Source organism: Spinacia oleracea, chromosome 1 (genome assembly GCF_020520425.1).
Source record: "Spinacia oleracea cultivar Varoflay chromosome 1, BTI_SOV_V1, whole genome shotgun sequence".
In the NCBI taxonomy this organism is placed as follows: domain Eukaryota; kingdom Viridiplantae; phylum Streptophyta; class Magnoliopsida; order Caryophyllales; family Amaranthaceae; genus Spinacia; species Spinacia oleracea.
The window spans coordinates 43565650-43576630 of NC_079487.1; the positions used below are offsets into that span (position 1 = coordinate 43565650).

General features: G+C 38.9%; 1 protein-coding gene across 1 annotated transcript; it reads left to right on the plus strand.

The window, feature by feature from the left end:
* Window positions 1-12: 12 nt before the first annotated feature.
* Window positions 13-6305, plus strand: LOC130464036 (uncharacterized). The gene is made up of 4 exons (XM_056833394.1): window positions 13-107; window positions 1748-1878; window positions 4417-4685; window positions 6243-6305. The coding sequence occupies exons 1-4, from the start codon at window positions 13-15 to the stop codon at window positions 6303-6305; spliced, it is 558 nt and encodes a 185-aa protein (XP_056689372.1).
* Window positions 6306-10981: the final 4676 nt, after the last annotated feature.

Consider the following 10981-nt stretch of genomic DNA (forward strand, 5'->3'; position numbering starts at 1 on the left):
GTTGACAGATAAATGGTAGGAATAGCTGCTGGAGTTCCTGGGTTGGATACAGTAAAGGCTAAAGCACCATGGGTCACCAAAATAGAAACAAATTCTCCTTCAATCAAGTGATCCTCAAATACACGAAGACAATTGCAGTTTCTATCCTGGAGTTCCCCTAGCTACCAAAAGGAACTCATCCCTGTTCCAGAGTTGGAACAGTTGAAGCTTCTGAGTTGTAAGCTCCAAGAAAAGGGAAAACGTAAATATCTAGGTAGATTACTTTGCTTAGATTTTATGTAAATTATTAATGTGCTAAATGGTATACAAGGAACACGGGAACTCGGATTTACTTTGTTTAATTATCGAATATTTGGTATCAAAGTTTTAAAGGAAATTATTCTGTCAAAATTAATATCTTTTCTTTAATAAAAATCGGATTTTCTTTTAACAAGTTTATCTTTTGAAATAAAACAGTTTAACTTTCCTAAAACTCCTCCTAATTATTCTGATAACTTAACAAACTGTTTTTAGAGAAAACTAAAGTAATTGACTTGGTCTAAACCATGACCAGTGATTGAGGAAGTTAAGGGAGAAGTGGTCTTCCCTTGTTCCTCAAGTCAAGGGACGTGGAAAACTAAGCTTCAGTTAGTTGGCAGTTGAGTTCTTGAAGGGAACAAAACCTAAGGACAAAACTCTATAAAAGGCCAAAACGTTTTTGTGAAAAACACACAAACATTCTAAGAGTTTTTGCTTTCATAAAACGAATTATCAAAGATTTTCTAAAAGAAGTTTGTGTCCTAGTCAATTCAAAGTTCCTAAGTTCCTTAAATCCAAAAGCACCATTGATATCTAGAGGTTTACTAAACACGAATTGTATTTTCTGATTAGTAAGGATAGAGTTATCCTGTTTAGACCTAGAGTTTAAGTCTGAGAGAAAGTGAAGAAGAAAGAGTTGTAATCTGAGTAGATTACTGTGAGGAACTCAAGTTTGAGAGGAACTTGTGTTCGAGTGTTATTGTAATCGAGGCATTACCCTAATAAAAAGGAATTCTCTTCTTGATTAGTGTCAAGAAGTTTTCACAATTGTTATTTCTGTCTTTTCTATTCTCAGATCTTTTATAATTTTCTAAGTTCCACAAGAAACTTTATCAAAGTTCCAATTACAATTCACCCCCCCTCTTGTGTGTGTTCCTACTGGAATATCAGTTGGTATCAGAGCCAGTACTCGCTAAAAACACAGGAAACCCTGTTTGAGTCAAGTTCCTGATAGTATGAACTCACAAGAGAAACTAGAAGAAGGCTACTCCACGCAAAGGCCTCCCATGTTCAATGGCAAGTTCTACTCATACTGGAAGAACAGAATGGAGATATTCATCAAAGCGAAAAACTATCAAGTTTGGTGTGTGATTGAAGTTGGAGATTTTGAGGTAACAAAGACCAATGCAGAAAACGAGGTAGTTCCTAAACCAATGTCTAAATTCTCCAAAGAAGACTTTGATAAATATGAGATGAATGCTATGGCAGTTAAAATCTTGCATTGTGGACTTGGACCTCATGAACACAATAGGGTCATGGGGTGCAAGAGCGCAAAACAGATTTGGGAATTGTTGCAAGTAACCCACGAAGGAACAAATGAAGTTAAACGTTCCAAAATTGATCTGTTAATGTCTAAATATGAGAGATTTGAAATGCTTCCAAAAGAAACTATTCAAGAGATGTTTACTCGATTTACTAACATAACAAATGAATTAGTTTCTCTTGGTAGAATCATTCCTACAGATGAACAGGTGAGAAAAATACTAAGGAGCATGCCACAAGATGATCGTTGGAGAACAAAGGTTACAACACTGTTTGAAACCAAGGATTTTACAAAATTCAACATTGAACAACTTGCTGGTTCTTTGATGACACATGAACTGCATCTTGGAGCTGCTATTCCTGAGAGCTCTAGAAACCGAGGACTCGCTCTAAAAGCTGAGGAACTCGATGAGTCTGAACCAGATGAAGAAGAGGATGCCATGCTGGTCAGAAGGATGAGAAAGCTCTACAGGAACTTCAAACCAGGCAACCAGAAAGGAAGGAACTTTGCAAGAAAAACTGTTAGTTCCAAAACTGAGCAAGGTTGCTTCAAATGTGGAGAAACTGATCATCAAATTCGTGAGTGCCCTATGTGGGAAAACGACAAAGGCAAAGGGAAAGGAAAGGAACAGGTCAAGGAACGCTACAATAAGTCCACCTTCAACAAGCCTAACTTCAAAAGGGTTATGATAGCTGCATGGGGCGAAGCAACAGACTCAGAAGACGATGAGGAACAACCTAATGAAGAAACTGCAAATCTCTGCCTCATGGAAAGAACAGAAGAAACTGAACAAGTTCCATCAGAAGAAGTAAGTTCCACCACTCTTTAGTGTCTTTCAAAGTCAAAATTAATTGAACTATTACTAGAAACTCTAGATGATTACAAAAAGTTAAGTATGCTAAAAGCGCAAAGTGACAGAGCCTTGGAACTCAGTAAAGACCACATAAATTATCTAAACAACATTAGATCTGATGTTCAAGGCAGGTTCTTTGAATTGCTAGATAGAAACACCACCATAAATGAGTCATTCGAGAAAGTTAGAAATGAAAACATCCTTCTACAAGTGCAACTCAGACAATATAAAATGTTTAATCTAAGTTTAGACCCTACGAAATCCTTGGTGATTAACATGGGAGTTTTTAATGTCGACCTAGAAAGATTAAACAAAGATCTGATCACCACAAAGGAACAAAAAGAGAAACTAGAAAGGGAACTAGCTATGGCTAGGGCACAGAAACAACCACCTAAAGTTCCTCCTAAGTGGATTGAGAACGCTCAATCTAAGAGAACAGAAGGTTTAGGTTTTAACCATAAAACTAGTCATAAGAAAAAGTATGTGGAACTCCCGAGTGTGAAAGTCTGTTTCTCTTGTGGAAGTGGGAGTCATGTAAGTACTGATTGTTCTAAGATGAAGGAACAGGATCAAAGAAACATAAATTATGTAAGGCAAAAATGGGTTAAGAAGTCGGATATTGTAGTTGAAAAGGAACGCGAGGAAATCCGAGTTCCTGTAACTAACCTTTGATTTCCTTACAGGTTCTAGTGAAGAGGAACAGCTCGTGGTATCTCGACAGCGGGTGTTCCAAACACATGACAGGAGACAAATCTAAATTCCTCTCACTAGAAGCCTACAATGGAGAAACTGTGACCTTTGGAGACAACATGAAAGGAGAAATTGTCGGAATTGGAAAAGTTGGAAGGTCAAGTTCCTATGCCATTGAAAATGTAGTTTTAGTCGAGGGTTTAATGCACAGTCTACTAAGTATTTCTCAATTTTGTGACAAAGGAAACTCTGTAAGTTTTACTTCTGAAAATTGTCAAATCATTAATAATAACACTGGGAAGGTTATTTTGGAAGGAACTCGTAAAGGGAACACATATTCTGTGGATCTCAATACAGTTCCCAGGAACAATTTAACCTGCCTCAGTGCCTTTGAAGAAGATCCCCTACTTTAACACAGGAGGTTTGGACATGCTAGTTTCTCACTGCTTGACAAACTAAGATCAAAGGAACTGGTTCGAGGACTCCCCTCCATCAAGTTCCTAAATGATAAAGTCTGTGATGCATGTGCAAAAGGCAAGCATGTCCGAAGTTCCTTTAAGCCTAAGAAATTGGTAAGCACCACAAAACCATTGGAACTCATCCATATGGACTTGTGTGGCCCAATGAGAATTCAAAGCAGAAGTGGAAAAAAATATGTTTTAGTTATTGTTGATGATTACTCTCGCTTTACTTGGGTCATATTTCTAACAAGCAAAGATGAAACGTTTGATGAGTTTGTTGCATTTTCAAAGAAAATCCAGAAAACTACAAGTCATCAACTGATCCATATAAGATCTGATCATGGAACAGAATTTGAAAACTACAAATTCGATGAATACTGCAAGCAACAAGGTATGGACCACAATTTCTCAGCTCCCAGAACTCCACAACAAAATGGAGTTGTTGAGAGGAAAAATAGAACCTTAGAGGACATGGCAAGAACCATGTTAATAGCCAGTTCCTTGCCTAGGAACTTCTGGGCTGAAGCAGTCAACACAGCTTGTTATATTGTAAATAGAGTTATGATTCGAGCAATTCTAAACAAAACCCCCTATGAGCTACTAAAAGGTATAAAATCCAACATCCCTTACTTCAGAGCTTTTGGTAGTAAATGTTTTGTCCACAACAATGGAAAAATGAACTTGGGGAAGTTTTTTGAAAGAAGCGATGAGGCAGTGTTCCTAGGATATGCACTAAATAGTAAAGCTTACAGAGTCTATAACAAAAGGTCTATGTGCGTTGAGGAAAGTGTACATATATTATTTGATGAATCTAACAATTCTGAATCTAACAATTTTGTCTCGTACTGCAGACAATGATGAGGAGTTCCAACCAACTAGACAAACAGTCAAAGGAACTGCTCAACAGAACCAAGAAGTTCCAGTGCAAGAGGAACATGAAGAAATCCAAGAAGATCCAGCTCTAGAGGAAACAGAAGCAGCACCTGAACCTGAGGAACTCTACACTGATCAACAAGGAACTCAGGTCACTGAAGGAACTGAGGAAATTGCTACAACTCCAGCAGCTCAGTTTCAACCCAGACCTTGGAAACACCAAAGTTCTCATCCAATGGAACTCATTGTGAGTGACATTAGAAAAGGAACTCAGACAAGGTCACAACTTAGGAACTTCTGTGCATTTCACGCATTCCTCTCCATATTTGAACCAAGAAATCACATAGAGGCTTTGGAAGATGCTGACTGGATCATAGCCATGCAAGAAGAATTGAATTAATTCAAAGGAAACAAAGTGTGGCACTTGGAACCCAAACCAAAGCACTAGAAAGTAATAGGACTGAAATGGGTGTTCCGGAACAAGAAAGATGAACATGCTACAATCATAAGGAACAAGGCAAGGTTAGTGGTCAAAGGTTATAACCAACAGGAAGGTATAGACTTCGAAGAAACTTTTGCACCTGTTGCTAGATTAGAAGCCATTAGAATTTTAATTTCTTTTGCTGCATTTATGGGTTTTAAACTTTATCAAATGGATGTTAAATGTGCTTTCTTAAATGGTTTTCTGGAAGAATATGTTTATGTGGAACAACCCCCTGGATTTGAAAATCCCGAATTTTCAAACCACATTTACAAACTAGATAAGGCTCTCTATGGATTAAAACAAGCCCCTAGATCTTGGTATGAGAGATTATCAAAGTTCCTCCTTCAAAATAATTTTAAAAGAGGTAGAATAGACAAAACTTTATTCTTAAAATCTAGAGGAACTGACTTATTAGTAGTTCAAATTTATGTTGATGATATATTATTTGGAGCAACTAATGAGAACTTGTGCAAGGATTTTGCAAACTTGATGAGCAGTGAATTTGAAATGAGCATGATGGGGGAACTCAACTTCTTCCTTGGTTTACAAATCAAACAAACTGAGGAGGGAATCATGATACACCAACAAAAGTATGTGAAGGAACTCCTAAAGAAATATGAGTTAGAATCAGCCAAAGTAAACCACACTCCCATGGGAACAACTACCAGATTAGACACTGATCCAAATGGGAAAAGTGTGAATCAAACAAAATACAGAGGTATTGATTGGATCACTATTATATTTAACAGCTAGTAGACCTGACATTTCTTTTAGTGTAGGACTATGTGCAAGATTTCAATCCAATCCAAAGGAGTCCCACTTAACTGCTGTGAAAAGAATACTAAGATATCTCAAAGGAACTGATGACCTATGCCTATACTATCCAAGAAGTGGATCATTCGAGCTAAAAGGATATGCTGATGCTGATTATGCAGGAGAATTAGTGAATAGAAAAAGCACATCAGGTATGGTACAGTTCCTAGGTCCATGCATGGTTTCTTGGGGTTCCAAGAAACAAAACACTGTTGCTCTATCCACAACTGAAGCTGAGTACGTAGCTGCTGCAGCTTGTTGCTCACAAATACTATGGATAAATCAACAGTTAAGAGATTTTGGTATTATCTATGATTGTGTTCCTATCTATTGTAATAACACAAGTGCTATTTGTATTTCAAAAGATCCGGTTCATCATTCCCGGGTCAAACACATCCACATTAGACACCATTTCCTTAAATATAATGTTGAGAAAGGCTTAATAAAGTTAGATTTTTGCCAAACTGATCACCAAATTGCTGACATTTTGACTAAGCCTTTAAACAGGGAGAAACACGAGAAAATGAGGATGAAACTCGGGATGGTCAAACTAAGGTAATTTGCAATTGAAGTTCCTCCAAGACAAAAACAAAAACTGTGGTACATATAGATTATTACAAACACAATTTTACGTGTGCAAACATAGTTGAAGCTTACCACTGTAGACGATCTACTTACGCAACAAAAATAATTGGTAAGCTATTATCCTTAAAATTAGAAATACAAGATACAAAGATTAAGCAAGTCTGTTAAATTTTTTATTTATTTTTTATTATTTTTTTAAAACTGATTTTCAAAATTTAAAAACATGGTCATCCAATTCAAAGTATTTTCCTCGGTTCCCATTGGCATTAAATAGAAGAAACCCCTCATCTCCCCCATTCACTCCCCATCTCCACATTTTCACCTCTCTCACACGTCTTCTCCTCTGCCACCATCAAACCACCCTCCTATAAAACGACACCACCATGGTACTCACCAGTCACAACACCGATCTCACCAACCTCAAACGCAAAAGAAACCCATCTTCCCCAGTTCCCATGGACACCTCACCCATGCAATCCCCAATTCCCCTTCAGATGTACACCCCAGTTCTTGCACTCACTCAGGGGGAACACGTCAACTCCGACGAGGAAATGACCACCCCAAACCCTACACCTCGATCATCCACCAGGAAAACCAAAAAACGCCGCACCGAAGAAGCCGGCGATCAAATCGAGGAGGTGGTGGAGAGTCCTCGTTCTCAGGGGGAAGAAAAAGGGTCAGCGAAACTCACAGCAAAGGACAACAACTTGGTGGAGGGTTTCACAATCAATTCGACCTGGTGTGCGGCTAATCAATTCAATGAATTGATGGAAATTCTTGAACAACAACAGTGGGTAAGTCTATTGAGTGTTTATGCTAAATCGCCCTTGATTCCCCGTGCTATGAAAGAATTTTGCAAGAACTTTTTGTGTGTTGACAATGTGTGTTCCAGTATGGTTAATGGAACCAAAATTGAATTTGATGCTTTGTATTTAGAGAAGTTGTTTGGAACTCCCAATTCGGGATTTGATGATTGGGTCAAAGGTCAAGTTAAAGTGACCATAGGAACTGTCAGTGAAAATGACATTGTAGGATCAATTGGAGGGGACTGTAAAATTTCCACTTCCACTCAACAAAACTCCTTTTCCCCTCTACAAAAACTCTTGTTCAATGTTGTTTGGAGAGGCATAGTTCCTCGCACCCAAAAGAGGAACATTGCCAGCCTCTCTGATGCATGCCTAATGTACTATCTTGAAAGGAAAATACCAATCAACTTCCCAGCTATCATGATCAATCATCTCTCCACTTGCATCCCAAAATTCAAAATTCCCTATTCTTCACTACTCACCTTAATCTTTGAGAGTTTCTCGGTTGATTTAAGCCAATATGCTACCATACCCCTAAAATCCACTCAAATTGTCCAATCCGAAATGCTTACCCTGTTAAAACTAAAGGTGGTTGAAGGTAAAGTCATCAGGTGTGGTCAGGAAGAGAAGAAAGAAGAGGAGGAGGATGAGGAACTCACTCCCTTGAGAGTCAAACTCTCTCGAGTTCCTCCCTCCTCCCAAAAGAAAAAGGATGTGGCACAGCCTGGGAAAAGGAAGAGTATGAGGGTAGCTAGTAGGGAAAATAAGAAGAGGGGACCAGTTTTCATGGATATCACAGGGGAGGAAGGAATAGAGGTTGACAAACTGGAACAGGGGGAACAGGATGATACAGAGGAACCTGAGTATGAAGTTGTTGTTCCTATCAAGAAAGAGGAACTGGTTCAAGCAACCAAGCTGAGAAACAAAGCCATTACCCCTTCTAAGAAATCCTTCACTCGACCAGTTCCTCCAGCTCAAAAGCCTACTTCAACATATGGTAGTTCCTCGGGTTTTGCTGGGTTTTCTGAGAGTTCCAAGGATCAACACATCATGGAACTCAGAGCTACTGTGTCTCACCTGGTGAAACTGCAGCAGGGCACTGATCACAGGATTAGTCAACTACAGGCACATGTGGGTTCCTTGGTTGAAGTTGTGAAGACTCTTCAAGCCAACCTTCAACACTACTCTGATCATGCAAATGAAACTCGAGCAACCATTCTTTCAAAGATTGAAAACCTGGAAGCTATCGAGGAAACAATTGTTGAAGAAACAACTGCATCTGGCTCCCCATCTCAAGCCTAAAACCCCATTCTGCCTTTCTTCATTTTATGCCTATGGAACAATTTCTTTTTGTTGTTTTGTATAACTAAACTCGGGTGCACCTTTCTTTTCTGTTGTTTTCAAAAACTTTTAAGACTTGCTTTGATTGGTATCTACTATTTTCCTAGTTTATTGGATATTGCTTCCTGTTATTTTGTGGTGTGATTGGTTCCAATACTTTGAGACTAGCTTAACTTGCCAAACGTTGATCGTGGGGCACTGTGTTTGGAATTTCTATATTTCGTGCTATAATTTTTGTCAATGCCAACAGGGGGAAATTATGTTGCAAACTTCCAAGGTGGAAAATCAATCCTAGTTCCTGACTCCAAATCTTGTGGTTCTCCTCTGTATGTTTTTTTAAGTTCTTATCTTCTAATTTTCTTTGAATTATTTTATTATTTGTTGTTACAAAATTAGAAACTGAAATTGCTCCTAGTATTGATTAATCTCTGGTTGTAAAAGTTTGCAAGTGTTGTCATCACCAAAATGGGGGAATATTGTTGTTCCTGGTTTTGGTTGATGACACACACACTGCAAACTTCCTGATTGATGGTGTTAATGTTAGGTTATGATACATATGACAATTCATAAATCATGCGGAAAAACCATAAAGCCAGGAAAACATATTATTTACACATAATAATTTAGCATAGTTTAGATGCATACTCTTTGTTGCGTGCCTTCCCTAGCTGCGCCCGAACCGAACAAGAACAAGTCTTTAGGACTCCAAGTGTCGTCCCTCCGTAGATAGTCCACAGCACGTCCGGATCCGCCTTAAGATTGACCAACTAGAATCGCCCTTTAGGTACTACTTATTTTCGGCACTTTATAGGCAATTGTGTAATTGAATTTTGCTCTCAAAAACTCACTTTGAATACTTGAATTCTCTATGTAAATATGTGACCCTAGGCACCTATTTATAGAGTTATGGAAAAGGATTTGGAATCCTATTAGGATACTAATTTATTTAATTATAATCCTACTAGGACTCTAATTAAATAAACTAAATCTTTTAGGATTAGATTAATCATATGACAAATCCCGGCAGCTTTAGGATTCGAGTAGCACACAAACACACACGCACGCACAGCAGCCCACGAGGGGCGCCATGCACGCGCGCGCGCAGCCCACTCCCGCAAGCCCACACGCTGCCGCAGCCTTGGCGCGCGCTGGGCCTGCCTTGCGGTGGGCCAGGCCCAGCCTTGGCTGGTGAGTTTGTGGCGCGCTGGCTTGCTGGGCGATGGCCCGACTTCGTGCTGGGCCTTCGTCTGGCAGGCCTCGTCCGATGCTAATTCGTACTATACGCTTCCGATTAATTTCCCGATTCCGTAATTCATTTCCGATACGAACAATATTCAATATTTCCGATTCCGGAATCAATTTCCGTTTCGAACAAATATTTAATATTTCCGTTTCCGGAATTATTTTCCGATTCCGATAATATTTCCGATTCTGACAATATTTCCGATTCCGGCAATATTTCCATTTCCGATAATATTTTCCGATACGTACCATGTTTCCGTTTCCGGCAACATCTACGACTTGGATAATATTTATATTTCCGATACGATCCATATTTCCGTTTCCGGCAATATCATCGTTTCCGGAGTATTCATTTCTTGCCTGTGACGATCTCAGCTCCCACTGAAACCAAGATCCGTCGATTCCGAATATCCATAGATGGAGTATTTAATGCCATTAAATACTTGATTCGTTTACGTACTATTTGTGTGACCCTAGGGGTTCAGTCAAGAGTAAGCTGTGGATTAATATCATTAATTCCACTTGAACTGAAGCGGCCTCTAGCTAGGCATTCAGCTCACTTGATCTCACTGAATTATTAACTTGTTAATTAATACTGAACCGCATTTATTAGACTTAACATTTAATGCATACTTGGACCAAGGGCATTATTTCCTTCAGTCTCCCACTTGTCCTTAGGGACAAGTGTGCATTTCCTAATTCCTTTGTCGCTCGATGCTTGCTCTTGAACATAAGGTAAGAGTTGTCATCCTTATTATGTCCAGAGGTGTTTCTCGGTTTCAGAGTTCAACTGATCAAATAAACAGATAATCATAGCCTATGATTCATCCGAGCACGGCCATGCATTTTACAGTTTCTAGCTCTCCGAGTGGCCTTGTACAACTTTTAGCATCTCATCCCAATTTATGGGAGGACAATCCCAATCTTGCGATCTTGAGATTAGACTTCGTTTGATAGGTGATTACCTGAGCGTTGCCTTTATAGCCTCCTTTTACGGTGCGACGGTTGGTCAACGTCAAAGCAACCCGTTCTCAAACAAGTAATCTCAAATCACTCAGGTATTGAGGATTTAGTGTCTAATAATTTTAATGAAATTTACTTATGACAGATTTTCATCTCTTACAGTAAAGTTTCATAGGTCTTGTCAGATACTAGTCTTCCCAAAGTAAGTATCTATGCAAATGATTATGACATTGCCATGTCCACATAGTTCAAGAAACAGAGCTACTAGTCATCTTGCATTCTAGTCGTCTAACGTTTTCTATGCGTCCA